General features: G+C 40.7%; 4 protein-coding genes across 17 annotated transcripts in view; all 4 read left to right on the top strand.

Annotated features, from left to right (window-relative positions):
- guk1b (guanylate kinase 1b) overlaps window positions 1–4,756 on the top strand; it is a 36,395-nt gene extending 31,639 nt beyond the window's left edge. For 9 of the 11 annotated variants that reach the window (XM_031574486.2, XM_031574489.2, XM_031574492.2 and 6 more), the window contains 6 exons: window positions 1,276–1,353; window positions 2,760–2,856; window positions 3,239–3,377; window positions 3,476–3,560; window positions 3,688–3,773; window positions 3,916–4,756. In XM_031574486.2, coding sequence (XP_031430346.1) covers window positions 1,276–1,353; window positions 2,760–2,856; window positions 3,239–3,377; window positions 3,476–3,560; window positions 3,688–3,773; window positions 3,916–3,948 — 518 coding nt within the window. In that variant the 3' untranslated portion in view covers window positions 3,949–4,756. Of the gene's footprint in view, window positions 1–1,275; window positions 1,354–2,147; window positions 2,216–2,759; window positions 2,857–3,238; window positions 3,378–3,475; window positions 3,561–3,687; window positions 3,774–3,915 lie in introns of those variants that run through there. The other 2 variants (XM_031574487.2, XR_004164417.2) reach the window with 2 other exon arrangements.
- Window positions 4,757–4,850: 94 nt separating this feature from the next.
- Window positions 4,851–14,484, top strand: LOC105895026 (armadillo-like helical domain containing protein 1). 2 transcript variants are annotated; one of them, XM_012821592.2, is made up of 17 exons: window positions 8,520–8,599; window positions 8,960–9,040; window positions 9,250–9,344; window positions 9,505–9,629; window positions 9,721–9,760; window positions 9,858–9,931; window positions 10,032–10,073; window positions 10,404–10,475; window positions 10,874–10,987; window positions 11,097–11,194; window positions 11,404–11,548; window positions 11,736–11,826; window positions 12,255–12,437; window positions 12,674–12,819; window positions 13,093–13,242; window positions 13,819–13,869; window positions 14,101–14,484. In XM_012821592.2, the coding sequence occupies exons 2-17, from the start codon at window positions 9,003–9,005 to the stop codon at window positions 14,218–14,220; spliced, it is 1,584 nt and encodes a 527-aa protein (XP_012677046.2). In that variant the 5' UTR covers window positions 8,520–8,599; window positions 8,960–9,002; the 3' UTR covers window positions 14,221–14,484. The 2 variants fall into 2 exon arrangements, with proteins under 2 accessions (XP_042564861.1, XP_012677046.2); XM_042708927.1 differs by lacking the exons at window positions 8,960–9,040; window positions 9,250–9,344; window positions 9,505–9,629; ... (11 more) ...; window positions 13,819–13,869; window positions 14,101–14,484 and adding exons at window positions 4,851–5,368; window positions 5,539–5,607; window positions 5,693–5,859; ... (5 more) ...; window positions 8,303–8,380; window positions 8,683–8,767 and having other exon boundaries at window positions 8,518–8,599.
- Window positions 14,485–14,602: 118 nt separating this feature from the next.
- Window positions 14,603–18,486, top strand: elovl8b (ELOVL fatty acid elongase 8b). Of its 3 annotated transcripts, none has more exons than XM_012821642.3 (8): window positions 14,603–14,810; window positions 15,124–15,248; window positions 15,488–15,675; window positions 15,892–15,972; window positions 16,571–16,627; window positions 16,713–16,827; window positions 17,115–17,242; window positions 18,022–18,486. In XM_012821642.3, the coding sequence occupies exons 2-8, from the start codon at window positions 15,191–15,193 to the stop codon at window positions 18,187–18,189; spliced, it is 795 nt and encodes a 264-aa protein (XP_012677096.1). In that variant the 5' UTR covers window positions 14,603–14,810; window positions 15,124–15,190; the 3' UTR covers window positions 18,190–18,486. The 3 variants fall into 3 exon arrangements, with proteins under 3 accessions (XP_012677096.1, XP_042564862.1, XP_042564863.1); XM_042708928.1 differs by having other exon boundaries at window positions 15,104–15,248; XM_042708929.1 differs by having other exon boundaries at window positions 15,066–15,248.
- Window positions 18,487–18,589: 103 nt separating this feature from the next.
- Window positions 18,590–24,265, top strand: rps8b (ribosomal protein S8b). Its single transcript, XM_012821593.3, has 6 exons — window positions 18,590–18,722; window positions 19,290–19,396; window positions 19,539–19,638; window positions 22,242–22,417; window positions 23,165–23,294; window positions 23,820–24,265. The coding sequence occupies exons 1-6, from the start codon at window positions 18,719–18,721 to the stop codon at window positions 23,927–23,929; spliced, it is 627 nt and encodes a 208-aa protein (XP_012677047.1). The 5' UTR covers window positions 18,590–18,718; the 3' UTR covers window positions 23,930–24,265.
- Window positions 24,266–24,366: the final 101 nt, after the last annotated feature.

The raw sequence follows: 24,366 nt of genomic DNA, 5'->3' as shown, positions 1-24,366 counted from the left end.
TCATTATAACAACTAACTATTGCAATAACGTATTATTTATTCATGACTTTTTTTATTACAACAAAATCTTTCATATGAACATCACAGAAACAGTTGAACAGTTGATGTAAGCCTGCACAGGTCTCAGGATATGAATTATAATTTAAAACAATGGCCAGTAGTAGTGTGTGTGTGTGTGTGTGTGTGTGTGTGTGTGTGTGTGTGTGTGTGTGTGTGTGTGTGTGTGTGTGTGTGTGTGTGTGTGTGTGTGTGTGTGTGTGTGTGTGTGTGTGTGTCAGTGTATATTTGTGTCTGTGTGTGTAAGAGAGGAGGGGCACAAAGAGTCAGTGATACAGAATTGAGGATAAACTATGAGATTGGAAACAAATCTCAGATTTTGCCACCTATACAATCTCATAGAAGTCCTATATGGATCTATACAGAATAGCAGTTAAAAGTTAACTACTGTTTTGTAGTATTGTATATGTGTGTGGCTGACATGGCTGCCCTACATGTTTTCTTAGATGGGGTGTACTCAGGGGCGGACTGGCCATCGGGGATACCGGGGCCGGTTCAATATATTCACGTCAATCGAAATAGTCTGAAGGCGGAATATGTGCGCAGGGGGAGGGGGCGTGGTGGCGACAATTTCACAGTTTTAAGTGTTATAGTCAGAATATGTGCGCAGGGGGAGGGGTGTGGCGGCGGTTACAAACATAAAGAAAGAAGTTACGCCACTGGTCCCATGCCACTTTTTCCCCCCAGTCCACCCCTGGGTGTACTTTGAAGGAGGCTTAGTATAGTTTCTTTTGCAAGACAAGAGAGAGCACAAAGTGCTGTTGTTAAAACTTGTTCTATTGTCTGTAACTATTTTTTTTAACCATAGTGAAACTCCTCGAGGCATTGCTATGTGGAATGCAAAGTAGCCTAATGGCTGATATAACACCGGTGAGATTAACATTTCATGGGAAATACAAAAGAGTTATTTTGTAAAAGTGTAGTCACTTAATTACAGTTAGCTGCTTATTGACTCTTTGAAGGCACTCATCACAGGTCTCTAAAGCACCACTCGTTTAACCCCTCTTGCCATTAAGAAGCCTCAAACCTGTCTGCCCATTTCATCCCAAATCCTAAACGCTAACCCCCCCCCCCCGCATTTAATAAAGACTGACAAGCGCTGTTCACATGAAGCCTCTGTGCCTTTTATTCCCAAGTGACCTTCCTCAATGGCTGTTGAAAAAAACAAAGATAAACCTCCTTCTACCCTCTGTGCTTTTGTTGTCTATTTCTCCATAGGCCTGAGTAGCCTCCCAATGCTTCTGGGGGCTGTGTTACTGCCTGTAGCAGACGTCTTATCCTCTGAGTCTTCTCCAGGTGTCAAAGTCTTATTCTGATTTTTGTACTCTTAAAAAAGTCATTGACGATGATATTATATTATATTGTACTATATTATATGATGTATAAAAGAGAGTGGCGGGGGTTACTTTCATCTATCTCCAAATTTTAAGACACACTTGAATTATAATTAGTTAATGGACGTTTTCACTTTGGAGTAAAAAGCTTGTGAAAATAGCCCCCTACATCCCTTTAGACTAGTTTGACCCTGTTCCACACCCCTCTTCAAACAGGGCTAGTGAAACATCTATCTTTGGTCCCCAGCTCATTTTCTAAGGAACCACTGATATTCAGAGCTCCATTAGCATGACATGGCACTTAAGAGATGGAAGACATTGTGTTCGTAAATACATCTCTGGAGACCCACAATAATGATGTAATTCTGAAGGAATATTGAGACGACAGTGGCAACAATGTTTACCAATATTTCTGTGCTCCTTCATTCTTTTTTTTTGGCATTTGTTCACATTTTTCCAGGGCGAGCCATCTTAAGTAAAAAATATACACTACTGGTTGTGTAATTGAGTGCTTCCATAGTAAGACCACTGTATATGTTAGAAGCAAATCATTTTTTTTTACAATAAAACGTTGGCCGAACAACAATTGTAACTTACAGTAAATAATAAATACCCTTCTAGGTGCGGAATGTTCTCTTCAAATGTAAAGATTCTATATTGCCATGCTAATGCGTATATTTCATATTTCAGCCTGCTGGGGACCCCAGTACTTCCTGTAGCCATGTTTGTGACCTGCTTGTCTTGTACTCCCTGCAGAGCTCCCTGTACTGTAGTAGATCCCTCTCCTGACTGTGGTGTTGTGGAGGAATAAGACATTGCTTGTGGTATGGACACTGCAACGTGTATATTTTTGATAAATACTTGGGCTTTTTGCTGTTCACGATGAAGTTGAGGGAGCAGGTTTTTTTTATATGAACAAAATGAGACCTTGTCCCTCTGTATATATACTGATATACATTTATAAAACAGCTATTAAAGAAAATTACACATAACAAAAACTCTACAGACTAATGCTTCTCTTACCATCAAACTGATTGGCAGCTCATTGTGAATATATACCTCTGTCCAATCAGGAGACACCTCTGAATCAAATCTCACCCTGATCTGGCACTGCTTTTGAAAAAGGTTTAATTCTTAATTCCAATTACTGTTCTGTTAAAAACAGCTTTTGTCTTCTTATGTTCAAACGTGCCACTTTGAAATACATTCACACAGATATTGAAGGGACCACAGCTTTTCAAGGAAAGACCTAGTATTGTAGTATAGTCAGTCAGTACAAATGTTTCTATGTTTCTCTGAAAAGAAATATGTCATGTGCACACACATTTCCTCTGGGTGACCTATTCTCTGTCTGTTGTTGCCCCCAAGATTACCACTTCACCACCAGGGAGAAGATGCAAGAGGATATCGATAAAGGAGAGTTCATTGAGAATGCCGAGTTCTCAGGGAACATGTATGGAACAAGGTAATGCAGTTAACCCTACACATGACTCCTTGGCAGCAATGAGTCGTAATTAGCTAGGTGACAACTGGTCCACAATGTTAAGAGAGGTGACAGGTGACGTTTTGGCTGACACTCAAAGGCAAGTCAGCCCACATTGCGTTGGCCATGGTGCACAATGTTCAGTAGCTTATGTGTAATCTGACAATCCTATTCATTTGGGGTGTTGAGAGACAGCTGCTCACAGATTATGAAATTATGTTTTTCTTCCTCTGGTTTTGATACTGGTGACTGTCCCCTAGTAAATATTTTATAAGGCAACAATATATTTTTTGGGCTAAAAATGCATTTACATCTGTTCATTTAAGCAAATATGCATGTATTGAAATGACTTATGACTCCACAGTAAATCTGCTATTGAAGATGTCCAGGCACAGAACCTCATCTGCATTCTCGATGTTGACATACAAGGAGTGAAAAACATCAAGGAGACTGACCTCAACCCCATCTACATCTCCGTCCAGCCCCCATCTATGGAGATCCTGGTAAGGTGTTGCCGCTGGAAGTCAAAAACACCTGATGGGGAAAAGATCCCAAATGCCGTTTGATAGTAAAATAATGAATTGTAAATCTCCTTGTTCAGGAAAAGCGTCTAAGAGACAGACAGACTGAGACAGAGGACAGTTTACAGAAGCGCTTGGACGCTGCAAGGACAGACATGGAGCTCAGTAAGTGAAAAAAATATCTATTCAAAACGTCCATTAGTTTGGAATTTTTGGACTAAACTGGAACAAAACCCACCAGAGGTCTTAACACCTGTGTCTTACCCCCTCTTCTTTACTTTACTATTGCTAGGTAATGAACCTGGAATGTTTGACCTGGTCATCGTCAATGATGATTTAGAGGCAGCCTATGACCAGCTGAAAAGTGCTCTAATGGAGGTAAGTTTATGTCTTAATGAAATGGTTTTCAAACTCTCAGCAACAAAGTCCATCTTCTTGAAAAGGGGTTTTTAGGTAAGCTTGCCGTGTCATGCCACGCCACATGCAATGATAATGGAAACAATGTTCTCTGTCTCCACAGGAAATACAGAAGGTTCAGGATGCCAAGGAGTAATACGGATGGATATGGATGTGTTGTCTTAGTTCGCATTCAGGTCCTGACACTGGGTATATAAGCCTTCAAACTGGCCTTTCATATGCAATCAAAATGTTGGTTTAGAGGTCCAAAGCAGTTCGTTCTCTTCGCGTGATTTTTAAGCATTAATCGACTTCGCCTGAGGACTGTGCACCATACTGCATGATGACTTCTGATTGGCTGTTCAGTTTCTTGCGTTCAGTGACAAAATACCACATTCCTACCTTTGGTAAGAAAATTGTACTTTGAAAGCTTTTAATTTGCTATAATGGGATAGTAATATGTCAAATGATAGTAAATTTCAGGTTTATGTAGATGATATAATCAGAATCAGAATCAGAATTCTTTTTAATGGCCAAGTATATTTACACATACAGGAAATTAACTTGGTGTGGTTGGTGCATAGGACATAAAACACATAACATACCAATAAAATATAAAAAAACAAGATATAATATTAAATCAGAGTCAGTGTGATAATAATGGTGTAAATGTGAACTGTCTTTACACCACGTTGTGGAAATTGATAATAAATGTCTATAGGCTTCTCATTGCATGGCTTTTTTCATGTTTCTTAAGTCATAATTATTAAGTCATAATCAGGACGTTAGATCTCATGATTCTGAGAAAAGTCATAATTATGAGAAATAAAAAGTCATAATTATAAAAAGCTTTCTCATTATTATGACATACTATGTGACTTTCATATTTTTTGATCAGCAAACCGAAGCTTTGGGAAAATTCAGTGTTATCATGTGCGCAGTCTTATTAAAATGTGAAAACCTTTTGCCGGTTTGCCTTTTCTGTTCATTCTGTCTGTCCCTGCAAGACACCGTAAACATTTCATGTGAACGTAGTGCCTAGCAACCGTAAACATTCACTTTTGGGAAGTGAGTAAATGACTTGCACAGATTTAGCAAGCAGTTCAAACATAATTATACCAAACACATGCGTTTTGAATGCCATGAGTTTCATGAAGATACATTATATTTAGAATCTGTACAGAGGTGCGGATTTAATTCATGAACGTTGACGAAGCATACAACTCGACAACGACGTGACAAGCTAGAGGTACACATCAGTCAAGTTTGCATGGGTGAAGTAGCTTGCAGAATATTTGGTTTCCCTCCATGCTAGATAGTTAAGCCTGACACGAATTATTTTTTTCAACGAGGTTAAGTCAGTCTGTGGAAATGTCAACTAGCAAAGAACAAGCAGCTATAAGTCAAGTTATGGCTTTTCTTCGTGAGTGGGATCAGGGAAACAAAACAGTGCGGAGCCGCATGCTTAACGAGTTTTTAAACAGGCATAAAGGCAAAACCTGTCCCGAGCTGGAACTGGAATTTGCACAAGTTGCCAGTTTGTTCCTGGCACGACTCACAGCCTGGATAAGACTGACGTATCCATGGATTTTCTTGTGTTTACAGTTAAATTGAATTGAATGTTTACTTAATATCCATCCAGCAGAATATTTGTCCGCTTTTGGTTTAAAAACCAAATACATCTGAGACTAACAGAATAGCAATTAGTTATGTAGTTTGTCTACATCGACCTTGACACTCTATTCAGATACATGTTTGGGACATGTTTAGGACTGCAGCTAAAAGCATTGGGTGTCTTCCTCTCTGCATCAAGCAAGTAAGTGAAATGTATTCGACTCAATTAGACATATAACCTTGGGCCAAGTTATTACCATTAACTTAATGTTCTCCATCTGTGTAAGTCATCGTTATCTGATCGAGTTCCTGGAGGTTGGAGGGATCCTGACTCTCCTGGAGATCTTGGGTCAGACCCAGAATAAAGACGAAGACAAAGCTGAAGCTCTGCATCTGCTCCAGATGGTGTCAAACCCTGGACGCAAGTACAAAGAACTCGTCTGTGAGAGCTATGGTATACAAGCAAACTACTTCACCCATCAAATGACTAGATGCTCAGATCATGTGATACACGTGTTTTCGTACTCAGAAGTATTTTTGCTGCTTTGAAACATCAGGTTAAAATGTTGCCTGAATAGATGAAATAGGAAATTTAAGAAATATGAATAGTGTTATAGCTAAATAGAGTAGGCATAAATTGAACAGGGACCAATATTAAAGCATTTATGGATACATCATTTTAATGAGATTTACAGGAGTGAGAGCCATTGCTGAGTGCTTGGCCACATCACAGAATCAGAGGACCCAGGAAACTGCTCAGATGCTTCTGGAGTCCCTGGCTCATGGCAATCCCAAATACCAGAACCAGGTGTACAAGGGTCTGATTGCCCTGCTGCCCTGCACCTCTCCAAAGACACAACAGCTTGTTCTGCAGACCCTTCGCATTGTGCAGGTAAGCAGGGGGTTGTGGTGGAAATCTGATAATAACCAGTCTAATGTGAGATCAGTGTTATAATTAGATATTAGTAATACATGTATTAGTCTTCTGCAGAAGGATCAGAAACACACAGAGTGAACCACAAGCAGTCTGTGAGAATCGGATAAATTCTCTCATAGGCGGTGTCTATTTAACAGGGTTACAGAGATAAGCAGAACAGGGAGTATCACTATCACAATATATTCAGAAAAAACAATCACCCCAGTTCTCCTCAACTTGCTTTACACAATAACACTTGCAATTTGCATAATTTCTAATACAGGGTGTTGCAAGGAAGGCAATCCAGTGCTGGACAAAGGGCCAGGAATATCCCAGGCAATAGATATTTTTGCCATTTAGACTATGGGCTAGAGTTTGATCACAGAGTTTGACATTTGCCTGGGGCCCACAGTTATATGCCCTTGCCGATGATCCATGAGTCCACTCCACCGATAATGTGTAATGAGTGCTGTTTTTGGTATTTCACTTGTGAGTTTGCATTAGGGTTTGTCACTGAATCTCATCACATAAATTTGCTGCCATCTTAGGACATTGTGAAGGTTGCCTACCCGAGTATTGTTGAACCGCTGCTGAATTCGCTCAAATCTTTGCATCTTGAGGTACAGCATGAAGGTGAGAATGACATCATATGCTGTAAGATTCATACGCTGTCTTGTGTACTAAACAGTAAGGCTAAATGAAACCCTCTTCCAGCTTTGGAGCTGATTTCAGAGCTGAAGCACTACGAGGTGAAGCCAGCCCTGCTCAAGGGTCTGGTTGCACTGCTGAAACCTGCCAAGGAAGGAGTGCAGAAGTACAAGATCCTCGAAGGTCAGACTGTAGTGTCACTTACTGACTCAAGGTCAGACTGTAGTGTCTCCTACTGACTCAAGGTCAGACTGTAGTGTCACCTACTGACTCAAGGTCAGACTGTAGTGTCACCTACTGACTCATCTTCTTTTTGGAACACTGCAACCAGAAGCATAGTCAGTGTCACCCTTATCTGTGAATGCGTGTCACACAACAGCAGCCCTTACTTTTCACAGTGCATGAAGTTGCTAATATGGTTTCACATGAAGTTACTATGGAAACAGCAATAAGCAATATGTAATTAAGAGCCCATCATATCCAAATATTTGATGACAACTATATTTCTATATTGAAGTTGCTATATAAATAGGAAGGACCACTAGAGGTTCATGTGAACTGCTGTACTGCAGCAACAGTATAGGATGTGTAGAATATCTATTCGACTCTTAATATGAAAGTGATAGAAAGTTATTACAGAATCATTCAATGATATAATGTTATTACACTGAGAATAATATAAATTTGCCAACTTTGTTTTCAGATCCAGAAATGACAAAGATGACAGAATCTTTACCACTGTTTGTCCAACAAGCTGCTGCAGCAAAAGGCGTCAGGTACCTGTAGTCACAGAGTTTGCAAACCTATAGTTGATCACCAAATTGCTTGTAAGAGGTTTGCACAGGTGTTCTCACACACCAGCAGCTCCCTTAAGCATGCGTGAGTGTGAATGCTGAGCCTCTGGTGTGGTGTGCAGGATGTTGGCCCAGGGGAGTGAGGCGCTCTCCACAGAACTGCTCCATCTAAGAGTGGTGCATCACCTGCTGTACGCCATGGGCAACCAGAGCCACGCTGATGCCCAGAGACAAGCCAGTCTCGCTTTGGAGGTTGAGTGCAAACACACACATACACACACAAACACACGTGCACACACACACACACACACACACACACACACACACACACACACACACACACACACACACACACACACACACACACATACACACACACACACACACACAAACACACGTGCACACACACACACACACACACACACACACACAATAATTCACTGATGAAAATGTGTGGTATTTTTTTGTGGCATGCTTTGTGTTGCCTTTAGCCCTTACGTAGTTTCCCTAACTTATCTTCTTTGTCCTTATCGGTTCAGCACTTTGTCCGCAGCTACCCACTGGTTGAGGAGCATGTTCGCGTGGCCATGGGCCAAACCCTGTTTCAGTTGTTTATGGTGGGTGTTGGGTTTTGAAAAACATGCTTTTCCATATACTTTTCATACATTAGGTGGCATATAGAGAGTTGCATCTAGATTGGTAATCAGAGATATAGAGGTAAAAATAAAGTGGTAAATTATTTATTTTTCCTCAGTCCAATGCTGAGATTTTGTACATGAAGATGGATGGAATCCAAGCTGACATCTTACACTCAAACACAGTGAACATTGCTGAGGGTAACTATCTAACATATACATTGAAAACAATGGGACATTACTGTTTCATGTTGTTTTGAATGTTTGATTTTTCTTCTTTACAGCTCTGGAGAATCAAAAATCTGAAACTTGAAGTACCCTTGAATGCCAATGTTACTTTTATAGACTGAATAAAATTGTTTTAAATGATTTACGTGCATCTTATTTTTCCCATTGACATGTTTGAAATATGTTGTTGTAGTTACGTCCACCCCCTGTATAAATATGTGTATCAGAAACAAACAAATACAGTATTAAAACAAACACACTTTGACAAACTTTTAAATTATTACAATGACATAAGCCTGACTCGCAGCTGGAATTACAACCCTTGCGTTCCAGCCTGTGACGAATATACGTTACTCCTCAGCGATTGGTTGCGTTGATGTTCCACCCCATCAAATGGCGGGAATGCATCCTGGGGTAAACACACAGTTCCTTCAAAGAAATAGCTATACAAAGTCTTTAATGTTATGTCTCGGAAACATGGATTATGATGGTTTTGTAAGGTCTATAATGCGCGGTATTTTACCGTTGTGAATGGTGAAAGTTAAACCATTGAAACGTTTTAAAATTAGCTACGGTTTGTTCGCCCCCTAGTTTTATAGTTTTTTTTAATTCATAATGAGTAGGCTAAGATCTGCTATGCAGAAGGGCAAAAAAGTGGCAGTGGAGAACACAGAGACCGTGAAGAGAATTAAGAGAAAGGTGACTCATGTTAAAGAAGGTAAACAACATGATTAACACACCGCTTGCTAACTAGCTCAACATTGCTCATCGCTTTTTGAAATACAACATTTCTTGCAAAGTTGCTCCGTGACAGACACAAATCCCAGCAGTTGTCAACCCTAATGTACATCATGAGCATCTGTTGTTATCCTCTCCAGAGCCAACGGAAGCAGAATCCTCTGTTTACCACTTTTTCCAGTGTCCAGAGGATATTGGGTCTTTCAGGTCGCAGCTCCTGCGGTGGTATGAACAAACGAAGAGGGAATTGCCATGGCGGACATTGGTATGGTTATCAAAATAACATCTGCTTATATCATTGTGTCAAATGTTGCTGAAATGATATGGCTCAGGAAATTATTTTTTCTCTTCATTAGGCGATGACAGAACAGGACATCGATGTCAGAACATATGCAGGTGATCATTAATGTTTTTGATCTAGGTGGCAGTCACACTGAACTGTCTCAGTTGTTGTAAATGCACGTACAAATGCAAATGCACGGTGTGTTTTCAGTTTGGGTCTCTGAAATCATGCTTCAGCAAACTCAAGTGGCCACTGTCATAGACTACTATAACAGATGGATGAAGGTAAACACTTCATTTCTCAATATTTTTTATCACGGACAGATTTTCTTTTGGCCTCTTCTGTCAGGATTATGACACAGGTTTTGTATGTTGTCTATTTCAGAAGTGGCCCACTGTGGAGAAACTCTCTGAAGCCACACTGGAGGTACCTACCTTCCCTCAGAACTGTACACAGCTCATGAATACAGATGCATTTGTGTATGTTCTTTGTGTTTAGTCTTTGTCGGGCGGCAGTGGCGCAGGAGGTAGAGAAGTCGTTTAGTAATCAGGAGATTGCTAGTTCGATTCCCTGTCGAAGTGTCCTTGAGCAAGACACTGAATCCCTAATTGCTCCTGATGTGCAGTGTGCCATCAGTGTAAATGTGTATACATTGTAAGTTGCACATATGTAAGTCGCTTTGGATAAAAGCGTCTGCTAAATGTAAATGTAAATGTCTTCACGACAAAGAAGAACATTGCATTTTCCATCTTGAAGGAGGTGAATCAGATCTGGGCAGGGCTTGGGTACTACTCAAGAGGGAGAAGGCTGCATGAGGGATCCCAAAAGGTGAACGCAGAATATTAACATGCATGCCATTTGTCTCTTGTTTCATCATTAGCATGCTTAAGTCTAGAAAGAAGCAGCGCTTGTAGTTGATACTGTGGTGTGATTTGTGTTCTGCGGGACGTCAGGCTGACTAATGTCGTTTAATTTGCTAAAAAGAAAGGCTTGGATGGCCTTGTAGTTGTTCCTGGTATGTTATATATTTAATCCTGGGCTTATTTGAACAGAATGACAGTTTGGATATAAAGACAATTGACTAGATAGCCTACTAACTGGCTAGCCTGCTAACTAGTCCAGTCTGTTATGCTATTTCCACACGCTACACCACGCCCACTCAAAGTGATGGAAGCGTATCGTGGGTTTGCACCGTAACTGTGTTGTCTGTTCCCTGTCCTGTGCAGGTGGTGTCAGAGCTGGGGGGAGAGATGCCCAGGACCACAGAGAAGCTTCTGAAGCAGCTTCCAGGGGTGGGGCGCTACACTGCGGGAGCCATAGGCTCCATTGCACTTGGCCAGGTAGCATTAACCGACTTAGACAACGATAGTTGTAGTTCACAAATACTTAGTGTAAGGCATACATCATAATGCATTCAAGGAGGATGAGATTTTCCATTTTCCTGGTCAGGTGACGGGTGTGGTGGATGGAAATGTGATTCGTGTCCTGTGTCGTGTTCGGGCCATTGGGGCAGACAGCACAAGTCCAGCAGTCACTGAGGCACTATGGTAACTGCAACCTGTTATGCAGTAGTTGTGATTTGGATCATTTGCATTTGATCCATACTATAATCATTTTAGCAGATGTGTTCATTGATCTTGCCATTGTCCGTACTGTATTTAGTCCGTAGTCCCAGTCCCATCAGTTCTGCCAGTTGATTGTTTTGTGTTTTGACATAATGTGAAGCATTAGGGTAAGGTATCTCTTTTCATTGTAGGAAGATGGCTGATACCCTTGTTGATCCTCAGAGACCTGGAGACTTTAACCAAGCCATGATGGAGCTGGGGGCACGAGTGTGCACTCCTAAAAGCCCACTATGTAACACGTGTCCTGTACAGTCACACTGCCATGCCTTCAAGAAGGTAATCACAGTGTAGAGAGCATTTCCCCATCGTAAGGGCTTCAACAACATTATAAATGCTATATAATTATTAATGTGTTTTGAGTGTTTTTATAGAACGGTTCATTGAACTTCTAGTTACCCTTTCTAATTTAACTAGAACGTTTTGTCATAACACACAATAGTACCATTGAATGCTTTTGGCATAGGTCCTTGTCAAGCAAGAGAAGGAATCCAGGAGACTCCAGAGTAAATTGGATCCAGCGGTCAATGGCTCTGTTCCAGATATTGAAAATTGTGGTAAGTTGTAGTAAATTCATACACTTGGAAAGCCTTTGGATTTCTGTGTTTGTTGGAGTTGTCATGTCTCAGTTTGACCCAGAATACATCTGGGAGAGACACTTTTACGCAATAGATATGACAGAGTCTGTGAACTCTGTAATTGGGTCCACTGAGAATTCAGAACAATCTTCGTGGCTTCATCGTATAGTTAACTGTCTTTACTCAAGCAGCAGAAATGAAGGCAAGGCAAGTTTATTTATATAGAACAATTCATACACATTGGTAATTCAGTGTGGTTTACAAATAGGCAGATACAATAACTTACAAAATAAGATAGCAAAAAGGGCAAAGTGCTTAAAAACAGTTAAAGAAACATAAAACGAAGAGATGAAAAAATAAGCTGAAAGACTGATTTTTGTCTGTCTTCGTGACTGCCCTTTAAACAGGGACCACAGGTACCTGCAAGCTCTGCTCGTCTGAGCCTTGGGACAGCCAGCTGGGTGTGCAGAACTACCCAAGGAAGCCTGCCAAGAAAGCTGCCCGCGTGGAGCGGACCCTGGTCTGTGTGCTGGAGCGGGATGGGGCAGGAGATGAGAGAGAGTACCTTCTCACACAGAGGCCTAGTAAAGGTATTCACCCACACTCACATGCACTGTTATTGTTTTTTTTTCATAGTGATGTTGCATAGACTCTACATGAAAAACATGGGTTCAAGACTGACGTGGTGTCTGTGTGTGTGTGAGTGTCTCTGTGTGTGTGTGTGTGTGTGTGTGTGTGTGTGTGTGTGTGTGTGTGTGTGTGTGTGTGTGTGTGTGTGTGTGTGTGTGTGTGTGTGTGTGTGTGTGTGTGTGTTTGTGTTTTAAAGGATTGTTGGCTGGAATGTGGGAATTGCCAGGCGTGCTGGAGGAGGAGGGAGGTTCAGAAATGAAACGGAAAAAAGCTCTGTGCACAGAGATGGGGAAGATTCTGGGAGTCCCTCTAGACAAAGAGCCTCTGGAGTTTGTTGGCGAGGTGAGGGCTGTCAGGCCTGATGCCTGGTCACATCACAAGGGAAATTCACAAGCACGTTGGATTGATTGGTTAGCCTGTTCACTGCTGAAGGAAACTGGGAAAGAACCCAAATAGATTTAAGTAAAATTAACTCTTTGAGGTGATTGAGACTGCAATAATCCCAATACCCCCCAGTGATCACACAATGAATTAATCGGGTAAAAGAATGTTGTCCTCTCATTGATGGATAAGACTACTTAAAGAGATTTATCTGTTACCTTGTTTTTTTCGCAGGTTGTTCATATTTTTTCACACATCCACCAAACATATGTTGTGTATAGTATGGTGTTTCCGGCTCATAAAAACGGAAAGGAGAAGCCAACAATCCGCTGGCTCACCAGATCTGCCCTGCAAGAAGCTGCAGTTTCAACAGGAGTGAAAAAGGTGTGTGTGTGTGTGTGTGTGTGTGTGTGTGTGTGTGTGTGTGTGTGTGTGTGTGTGTGTGTGTGTGTGTGTGTGTGTGTGTGTGTGTGTGTGTGTGTGTGTGTGAGAGAGAGAGAGTGTGAGTGTGATTGTGAGTGAGTGTCAGTTATTGAGATTCTGTGCTTGTCATTTTGACTCAGCTTTTGTCATTGGTCTTATTCGGTACATGTTACATTCTAGACCTCCCACATAATGATCATTGTGATGGAAATCTTATAATAACCAGTCTAATGAGATCAGTCTTATAATAAGAGATAAGTATAAAGTTTATTGGTCTTCTGCAGAAGGATCAGAGAGTGAACAGCAAGCAGTCTGTGAGAATCGGATGAATTCTCTTAAAGGCAGTGTCTATTTAACAGAGTTAAAGAAATAAGAAGATCAGAATGTATCACTGTTCCAGCACATTGCATTCTCAAGGAAAAAGGAAAAAAACAATCACCCTAGTTCTTCTCAATGTTTCACATGACGTGCTTTACACAATGACACGTGCAATTCGCCTCATTTCTAATACACCATGCACTGTTGTTGTTTTTGCAGATAATGAAGCTGTATGATTCCATGAAAATTCCTAAAGGAGGAAATGCCAAGGTGAGAGAACATTCTACATTCAGATGTTGTAAGATCATGTGAAGAAGTCAGCGGAACGATCATTGATGTGTTTACTCAAGCATAGTATGCCATCTACTGGTACTAAATACTAACAGATATGACATTGCAAACAGCCTCTGTTTAATCATTTTAAAATGCCAGCTGGTCCTGTTTAGGAAAACAATTATATGAATATATTAAATGTAATTACATACTTAACTGTGATTTCAGGACAAAAAGAGAAAAAGCTCTGAATCAAAGGATGGCAAGAAACCCAAAAAAGTGAAGGACAGTGGAGGAGCCAAGCAGCTTTCCCTCACCAAGTTCTTCTCTCCCTCAAAAACAAACTAATGGACAGAGGCAGTATTGGCCTGATGGTCAACTGATCACAGATATAGTTGGAAACACACTAATGTTTAACAGATGTCCCTGGCTTCTCCATTGCTATGATATATCTATAAAGGTCATGAAATGTCCTGCTGGGGACAAAGAACATGCCTTTCTTTCTTTATTTTATATTCTACTCTAAAGTCATCCTATGATCCATTCCCGGTTGATACTATATATAAATTGAGTGGTGAATAAACATTTTTTATAAGACATTTAGATTAAAAAGTTGTATAAAAACAATGCCTTTTTCTTTTGAATGGGAATAGCAGTATCTTGGGACATTAATCTGGTGGGCTGGGACATAAATTAATGCTGACTCTCACACAGGCTGTACTAGCAATCAGGAGCAGGCACAGCCAATCGTATCCCTTTGAACGGGAAGTGCGTGATTCTTGAATCCCGAGACTGAATTTCCAGTTTCTGCCCTCTTCTGTGTTGTCCAGCCCTGTAGCAGAGAAATGTGTTTGTTGTAAATGAGTGACAGCAAAACACCCAATGGCTCTTCTTTTTGTTCGGTGGTATCGTTGATCTGCCAAGGGCCTTGCATATTGGTGAGTCGGAGAACAAAATATTCTCGTATCAATGTATTTGAAAGATTTGTGTCCTAGTGTTGCTTGTACGTATTGCGTTGACTTTTGTGACAAGGAAGCTGGTACCAGCCCCTAGGGTTCTTCTATCGCGCAGTTTATTTGTAGTTCCGCAATTAACACGTTTTTTGCTAGGTGTAGGAGGGGGTCTACAGCACACACAAAATGGCAAACTAATCGTTTGTTTTAAACACCGGTTGTGTTTTTGTGTCATTTCAGAGATCCGTTTTTGCTAGCTTTTCTTATGTGTATTGCAGAATCTTATTTGTTGTTATAGTTTTATACCCAACTTTGGCGGCAGCTGAATTGATTGCACGCGGAAGTCTTTTTACTGAGTGGTTATAATGGCTTCGGCATGGGAGAAATTGGAATCGTATCATCGGTGGATTTTTGAGAATGGAGGTAACTTAACGCGACATCCTTGTTAACTTGTGTTACATTTGAATACATGTCACGCCAAGGTAAAGTTCATCCTTGTACACATTTGAATCGGCCAGACGCACATGGAAAGAAAACTAATCATGACATGACATGTGTCATTGGCTACTTCGTCTGTGCCATAGAATGGAATAACTCCTGTGCTTCCATGATGTGTCCTACATTATAAAATATACTCAGTACAGTATTTTCTTTTTCTTTAGATAAAAGGACAGATCCATGGCTGCTGGTGTATTCTCCTGTGCCAGTTATCTGCATATTTCTCTCATATCTCGGTGTGATATGGATTGGACCCAAACTAATGAAGCACAGAGAGCCAGTCGATCTTAAAGTTGTGCTCATTGTCTACAACTTTGCAATGGTGCTTCTGTCCGTCTATATGTTTCACGAGGTATGCCATTTAGTTACAGTATTGCTTCATAGGTGTGCTTGTGCTTGAGTTCCGTTTCACTTAACATGCTTGTTTTAGTAGTGGCTTCTCAAATAACACTTGGCCACTCATTTCATCATTGGATCCAAGTTGTAGACATACAGTTGTAACTCATCTTTGGAAATGTTATTTCTTTTTTTCAGTCAGCTAACGATTCAATTTTCCCTATCTCTATAGTTTGTAATGGCATCCTGGTTAGCTAACTATAGCTACCTCTGTCAACCAGTAGACTACAGCACCAGCCCACTGGCAATGCGGGTAAAAGCCTACTTCTGCAAAATAACTATCTTCACATATTCCATCTTACATTTCCAGTGAATATGATACTTTGAGCATTAATACGGCATGAGGTGTTTTCAGACTGGTTGTAGGAGCAGACCTTTAGACACGATACTTGGATCAAGGTCTGAAAGGTGGCCTCTGCAACAACATGTCATTGTTACTTTTAGATCAGATTTGTATATGAGAATGAAATGATTATGAGGTTATGTTACTTTGGATAAGTGTGATTCAGTAGACAGCTAACATCTGTAATGGACGTTGTCATTGCAATCTCAAGGCAATGTGCCCGTTCCTACTTGGCTTCTTTAGGCACTAGTCTTATTCAAATAATCCATGTCTCTTCTTTGAAAAGTAATACAACTCTAAAGTGGAGCGTGTCACATTTTAGGTTTACATGATAATCCAATGCATGATCGTAAATGTAAATTTTAACTATTTACAATGAATTATGAAACTGTAGAATGTCCAGTTGCACATTTTAGTCTTTGATTAGGTTGAATTAATCTCTGGGAATTAAAGTGTCTCTGTTACTATCTCTTTTCTGAGACTGTGATGTCATGTTCTTCTCTGGCAGATGGCTAGTGCGGTCTGGTGGTTCTTCTTCTCCAAAGTTATTGAGCTCAGTGACACGGTATGAACTGCAACAAAAATATAACCTCAGTAAGTGAGTCAAGGTGAACCACACAGCTTACCATTGACTCTTTCTCACCCTGTAGGTCTTTTTCATCTTGAGAAAGAAGAACAACCAGCTAACCTTCCTACATGTGTATCACCATAGCACTATGATCTTCAACTGGTGGGCAGGGGTGAAGTATCTTGCTGGTGGTCAATGTGAGTATCACCTGCAAACTTTTAAGGCCAAGCAGACTTACGTACATACATTCGTCCATCCATCCATTCATTTTTGATCAGTATAGATCAAAGTACATGGTGGTTCACAAGTATTAGGTTCCTGCAGAGGTGTGTGTGTGCGTGTAAAAATGCATGTACTTGAATGTACCCTAAATTACCATACACCAGAAACGAAAGTCTGAAAAAAGCATTTTAACACTATTATAATTTGTATGTTTAGACTTCTTTACACTTCTTAGTTTCTTGTTGTTGTTTTTTCGCCCCAGCTTTCTTCATAGGTGTTCTGAACCCCTTTGTGCATACTGTGATGTACTCCTACTACGGCCTGGCAGCACTGGGGCCGCACATGCAGAAGTACCTGTGGTGGAAGCGTTACCTCACATCACTACAGCTGGTGAGTTTGGAGCTGTGGAGTAGTGTTTACCCAGGAGTACACTGTGTGTCATTTGAAAATACAATATACATAAAGCAGCATACATACATACATACATGCATACATACAAAGAAAAGATAAGAAGTGTCACAACTACGCCTATGAGCACCACCAACGGGAAATTTAGCAAGAAAAAAAGCATGTAAGTATTGTAATGTAGAGCTACCAAGATGGCGCCTTACATTTGAGTTATTGCAGAGAGATGCTGCAGGCCACAGTTTGTTTTAAGATAAAGTTACACTGTAACGTGTGAGATGTAGCAGTGTTGCATTTCGATTGCAATGGCCTTGGTCATTTGTACTGTAATTTTTATGTAACCACAATTATTTACACTCCTACCTATGGCCAGAAGAGGTTATGTTGTGACCTGGAAGTGAGTTATTAAAATGCTACCTTCATTTCAAAGGATCGGCAATCAGAATGAACGTATCATTTTGTACAAAATGTGTTTCACAAATAATTATTTTCTTTTGGGAAATCATTTACTTTTAAAAAAAAAAAAACCTTGGGTCATTTTAGTGTGCTCGGTGTGATTTTTTTTTTTCTACTTCAATCCTTATCAGAACATTTAATGGTAGTTTGCTTGATTCTGCCATCTCTAAGTAAATGCCAAATGGTCTTTTAAAAGTACTATAGGAGGCACCAAAAATGACACAATGTACTTGTGTGAATGTATGATAAATAAGTAATTTATTTGAGGTATCTTTGAGGTTTTCTGAATAGAGACTATTTTGTTACAGCTGCAGTTTGTCCTGTTAACCATCCACACCGCCTACAACCTGTTTGCGGACTGTGACTTCCCAGACACCATGAATACCTTCGTGTTTGCTTACCTACTCAGTCTCATTGCGCTCTTCAGCAACTTTTACTACCAGAGCTATGTCAACAGGAAAAGCAAGAAGTTATAATGGACACAAAGTGAATTGGACTCCATACAAGAGGAACTGTGAAGCAGTTCACAGCAATTACGAGGACATTATCATGGTGCCTGAGCAGAAACCTGCTAAACTTGACTGGACTGGATTTAAGTATCTGCCTTACTGGAAAGAAAATTGTGCTGAAAAAAAAGTGCAAATCCGGACATGTTTGCAATCATTCACGCTCTGACTAATAACTCAACTGTTCTCAGTTTTGAGCATATCTGTAAGAAGGATGCGTAGTTTTAATTTGTACATGCCAATAATAATAAATATGTTTAACTGTAATAAATAGCATATTTTTCAGTGGGGAAAGCGTCAGAAAAAAACGACTGTAAACTGAAGGCAATACAAAGTTAAAGGAATGCCTCCTTGGACAGTAGAAAGCATAGACATACATACCATACATGTATATATGTCTATGGTAGAAAGTAGCATACCTCGGTTTATCTCGCGATGTGACGTGACGCAGTAGGCTCTCTAAGCCAATAATTTATCTCTATCCCGACAGCGCCTAAGAATGGGTAAGTGTCTCATAGGAGTTTTCTATGGAAACTAGGTTTATTGACCGCTGTCACATAGAGCCTGACCGACACGTAACATCAGCGATCATCTAGGATGATCTCGAGAAAGCGGTCTTGCACATTTGTATGATAGGATACCACTCTTGTTTCTCATTAAAGTATTGTTATATAGAGCTACCAAAATGGCGCCTTACATTTGAGTTATTGCAGAGAGATGCTGCAGGCCACAGTCTGTTTTGAAATAAAGTTACACTCTAACGTGAGAGATGTAGCAGTGTTGCATTCGATTTAAAGAGCATTGCTTTAAAGTGCATTACATGGCCTGGGTTGAACATTAAGGAAGTGTGCATTGATGTGAGCAGTCACAAGCGTCTTTTTAAGCTTCAGCTAAGATACTGTCCTTCCATTAGTTAAGTCTCTGTTAAGTGCACATAAACTAAGTGGGTCCACATGAACTGATGTGGTCTATGGTCTAGTGTAGAAGGTCTGTATATGTGCGTTTGCACTGACGCCTGTTACGGTACTGTCAGTGTCGAGGCTTGAGGTGGTACTTTTTGACGCGCACAGGTATCTCCCGGGATAACTGGCACAAGCGCCGCAAGACCGGAGGGAAAAGGAAGCCCTATCACAAGAAGAGGAAGTATGAGCTCGGCCGTCCACCTGCAAACACAAAGGTATGACAGCTGCGGTGATGTCCGCCTCTTGTTTAAACCACTTGTTTAACAATAGTTACCCAAATTAATGCCCCGTAGTAATAAAAAAAATGCCGTCTATTTCCAGTGTCGTGGACACATCTCATGGCTGTTTCCTTGACAGATTGGTCCCCGCCGTATCCACACAGTGCGCGTCCGTGGTGGCAATAAGAAGTACAGAGCTCTGAGACTAGACGTGGGAAACTTCTCCTGGGGGTCTGAATGTAAGGCCACTCACATTAGTGTTCTTTTGAAAGGGTTGAGAAACCATTCTGCTTTTAGTTGTTATCTAAAACCTATACGTTAATAATGTCAAACACCCAAGAATATCTGCCAAAAGAATACTTTTTTTTCTTCTTCATTTCTTAGTGCTATTGTTACCTATTTTGGCTTTGTGTTGATGGCTGATACGAGACAGTATATCATAATAGCCACCAGGGTTGGGAGGATTACTTTTAAAATGTATTCCGATACAATTACTGATTACCTGTTTAAAAATTGTATTCAGTAACCTAATCCAAGAATCACAATATTAAAGTAATGTAACTTGATTACTTTCCGTTACTTTTGGATTTCCTCAATGTCAAAAACATTGGTCCAACCTTGAAGACAAAGACATGTACTGCTAGTGTCATAAACTGTGCAACTCAATGGTCACAAGCATTTCAGGAAGTGGTTGTGCTATCCACAAACCCCTCCTAAAAGGGCACACACCAGCTTTTTCAGATGACATACTTTCTGCATTTGTGCAGTAGTAGTGCTATATAAATAACATCTGGTGTGGGTGTCCTACTTATTACTGAGGAAATTAACTTAGTATGCTACAAATATCAAAATGTACTATATTGTCATAGCTATGTGTCAGACAACTAACTGAACTCAATACTTAATATGTCAAGTTCTTTTTATGTGCCACTGTATTGATTGGAATGTCAGGGTTTTTGGGCCCAAATGCAGCATTTCACCGAGATATTTTACTAGTGAATCACACATAATTTGCGACAACACAGAAGAAAGTATGAACCATTGAAAATAAAAATAAACCGGTCATCTCCCACTTTTCTTAGCCGTTGTTGAACACTCTCTCACTGTCAACAGTTTTTACAAATAAATACCTTTTACACTTTTTGCCCAATCCCCTTATATCCCCAATATAGCGTGGGCCTGCTGGGCGGAAATGTAAACTAGTTCAGTTTGTTGCCCTGAAGGAAAATGGGCATGAGGGCCGTGTGCTTGTGGTTTGATGGGTGCATATATGTCATGCCAGTGCTGAACTCTGCTCCTGCCACGCCCCCTTCGACTTCGACTCACGCACCTCTGTCTCATTCACAATCACCGGAGTACTAATCATGCACACCTGTCACTTCTCTACTTAAACCCTTCACTCCATGTCTGACCTCGCATCATCATCAGATGGCTTTCACTTAAGCATATTCTGTAAGTCAACAGCACAATGTAACCTTAGAAAAGAAAATGAGGAAATTTAAGAATTAAACCTGCCCAGTGTTTTTTAAAGACAAATCTGCTTGTCATTATGCAAATTCAGCCTACAGACCTACATTGAAAGTGCACAACACCACAGTTTACTAAGCATAGGCTAATAAAAAATAAAATCATCACAGATTGCACTGTTATGTTCTTCCCACTTTCAGCTTCGATGACAAAATAGTGTCGATATTTCCAGCCAGGGAAAGCATTTTTTTAACTCGAGGGCCTCAAATGGACTTCTCGGTTGTCTTCTCGTGACGTGTTGTAAAGTGCGCATGTGGATGATAGTATAATGTTCTGCATTTAAAAATGTATTTGTAATCCTGTTAATAATCCCAATTTTTGCTAAAAGTATCTGTAATCTAATTACGCCTTTTTTTTAATTTTTTTAACTGTACCGGAATACAGTTACCCTTTTTTGTATCCTATTTACATAGCGCCGTTCCATGTATTCCGTAACTCCCCAATCCTGATAGTCACACAGATGCTGGACAACATTGTGAACCAAACTCCATAGACATAGCCTCACAAAAAGCAAAGGACATCAGTTGGAGTTAGAATAAAATCCACTGCAAGTTCTTTCCGTGACACTTTTTGAAGTTGGGGCCCACATGTAGCCTGTGGTATGTGGCATTGGAGGTATGATGTTCACTTGCTGCTGATCCATTTCTCCCTGCCCCTTTTCTGACAATGAAAATTGCTCTACAGTGCCTTTAGGAAATGTGGCTAGGCTTGAGTCCACTTAGCATTTTGGTCTTAGAGTTTATAACTCTCTGATTTAAGAGATATTCTAACATTCCAGAACTCCAGCTGCCCTAGAATTGGCCAAGTTACACCAGTGAGCGGTGCACACAGCATGAAATGAATGGCAGAGAATTCCGGAGAATCAAACTGTTGTGAAATCTGATCTGGCACTCTTCGAGGCCTTGTCCAGTTTTCATATACTGTAACTACATATTCCCACAAGACCTGTCATCACCTCCGTCTTTCAGAGGGGTATTGCTTGATCAGAACAGAATATCCCTCCAGGGCAAATGTCTTGCGCAAGCCAGGACACCACAAGGAGATAAAAGGCTATGGATTAAAGAGAGGTAGAATGCAGTTTCCAGCTGATCATTTTGTTATGTGGTTGAAGTGAGTGCTTCATTGCACTCTACAATGAACTGAATACCTCTATTTGGCCCCCCTGTGCAAACGTATCGTAAAAGCCAGTGGACACGAGTTGCCCTTAAAAGAACTAGAGAAACCTAGTTGTAGTCTAAATTGGCTGGCATAGTCTTTCAATACAAAGACCTTGGTGATAAGGTTATAGGCTTAATGTTCTATTTTTGTCTCACAGGCTGTACCCGTAAGACCAGGATCATTGATGTAGTCTACAATGCCTCCAATAATGAGCTGGTGCGAACCAAGACACTGGTGAAGAACTGCATCATCCTGGTTGACAGCACCCCCTTTAGACAGTGGTATGAGGGCCACTACGCCACTCCCCTTGGTCGCAAAAAGGGAGCAAAGCTGGTACGTATCCAGTGTGCAGACACTCGGTCCTGGTGTTAGCAGCTTAACCAGCTGAGAAAAAAACATACCTGCTGAATTTTAAAGGTGCAATACGTGGGTATCGTGTCTTGCACAGACTGCTATTACATGTAACATTTGTGTGGCCCTGACCGATATGACATGTATGACACTTAATGGTATTTAGTTTAGTTGGAGATCCAGTCTTAGATTTTAGTCAGTCATGATCCAGGTTTATTCTTGAACAATGGGTGGCCACACATTGTTGAGACAGAGGCTGAGGTTCCACACATCCTTACAGCGCTTCACCTCAGCTTATCTTATCTATCCATTGTAAGATTTGCTTTTAAATGCTGAGTTTAGGCGTGTTACCGTCTATTCAAATAGGCCCTGGATACAAAGCTCTTTGTCTCGGCCTGGGGGGGAGGTGAGAGCCTTGTCTCACCTCACTCCTCAGGTCAACCCAAAGTGCTTTCACCCAGGAATGTTTACATGCTAGTTAAATCCAAATAAAAGTAACAATTATAACTAGGTATAAGATACATTGAATTATTGACTATGGCATATCCTTATTAACTATAAATCTCAAATGGCCGATCCCTTCACACTGAACATCATTGCAGCTGGTCTAGAATTATTTTATTTTTCACAAATGAAACTACATATTGTACCTTTTAAGGAAAGAGCAGTGGGAAAGATGCTTTCCACAAGCACAAGCTGTGTTCTGAAATGCAAGTCTCCTGCCCCCAGGCTCCTGAAGAGGACGAGGTGCTGAACAGGAAGAGGTCCAAGAAGGTCCAGAAGAAATTCGAGGGGCGCAGGAAGAAGGGCAAGATCAGCAGTCTACTGGAGGAGCAGTTCATGCAGGGAAAGCTGCTAGGTTAGTGCTGTGCGCGTTACCACATCTCAATGCCACGTTATGAACCCTCAATGCCCAGTTATGAACTCTCAATGCCACGTTATGAACTCTCAATGCCACGTTAGACTTTAGTATCGAGACTTCTTTGAAGGTTCAGGATGACATCCAGAACTTTTACATTCCTTTGGAAATCCTTTTGAAAGATTTGCAGATAGCCATGCTTTGGTGGCAAGCAAAAACTTTGACTCGGTGAATTGGATTAACCTTTGTTTTATAAATCCATTGACTCCATGATGCATTGGCATGGAGACCTTGATGAAAGATTTCATTTCATAACAGGCTTTCTCACAGGTGTTTTGTGAACTCACACTCTCTCTCTTTCTCTCTCACACTCTCTCTCTCACACTCTCTCACTCTCACACTCTCTCTCTCTTTCTCTCACACTCTCTCTCTCACACTCTCTCACTCTCTCTCTCTCTCTCTCACACTCTCTCACTCTCACCCTCTCTCACACTCTATCCTTCTCTCTCACTCTCACCCTCTCAGCATGCATAGCCTCCAGGCCTGGGCAGTGTGGTAGAGCTGACGGCTACATCCTGGAAGGTAAAGAGCTGGAATTTTACCTGAGGAAGATCAAGGCCAAGAGAGGCAAATAGACACCTGAGGCTCGAAATAGCCAAACAATAGACATTTTTCGCTCTTTAGATGTTCTCTATCCTGTGGACACTGGTGAAAATAGACATTTTATTTATTCTACAAGAAAGTTTGATTGTTCTCTTCTTTGTACGTCGCTTTGGATAAAAGCGTCTGCTAAATGACTAAATGTAAGAAAGTATCCATCTTGTCTCTGAAGGCACTTTTCAAACCCTTTTGTTGATTGTTGTTTGCTGATTTTTGTTGTTGTTTATTCACAGTTAGTGATTGCTGCATAACCTTACCAATTATGGCTTTAAAAATAAAACGTATGGTATGGCCCTGGTTACCATTACATCTTTTGGATATTTCCCTGCATGCAATAGTTCAGAATAGCTCCACTAGAGGTCACTGTGTGACCAAGTGTGCTCACTTTCTCTGCTAAGACTTATACAGGAAC

This window comes from Clupea harengus, chromosome 10 (genome assembly GCF_900700415.2).
Source record: "Clupea harengus chromosome 10, Ch_v2.0.2, whole genome shotgun sequence".
Taxonomy (NCBI): Eukaryota; Metazoa; Chordata; class Actinopteri; order Clupeiformes; family Clupeidae; genus Clupea; species Clupea harengus.
This window is presented reverse-complemented; position numbering and strand designations above follow the sequence as displayed.

Bases quoted from the DNA above. Each gene is read 5' to 3' on its own strand.
- elovl8b (XM_012821642.3), top strand. From the start codon at position 15,191: ATGGCTTCGGCATGGGAGAAATTGGAATCGTATCATCGGTGGATTTTT. The intron at 15,249-15,487 runs GTAACTTAACGC...CTTTTTCTTTAG, and splicing joins GTGGATTTTTGAGAATGGAG to ATAAAAGGACAGATCCATGG. The intron at 16,628-16,712 runs GTATGAACTGCA...CTCACCCTGTAG, and splicing joins TTATTGAGCTCAGTGACACG to GTCTTTTTCATCTTGAGAAA.
- LOC105895026 (XM_012821592.2), top strand. From the start codon at position 9,003: ATGTTCCACCCCATCAAATGGCGGGAATGCATCCTGGG. The intron at 10,476-10,873 runs GTGAACGCAGAA...TGTCCTGTGCAG, and splicing joins TGCATGAGGGATCCCAAAAG to GTGGTGTCAGAGCTGGGGGG. The intron at 11,827-12,254 runs GTAAGTTGTAGT...CCCTTTAAACAG, and splicing joins TCCAGATATTGAAAATTGTG to GGACCACAGGTACCTGCAAG.
- rps8b (XM_012821593.3), top strand. The intron at 19,397-19,538 runs GTATGACAGCTG...TTTCCTTGACAG, and splicing joins GTCCACCTGCAAACACAAAG to ATTGGTCCCCGCCGTATCCA. The intron at 23,295-23,819 runs GTTAGTGCTGTG...TCACCCTCTCAG, and splicing joins CATGCAGGGAAAGCTGCTAG to CATGCATAGCCTCCAGGCCT.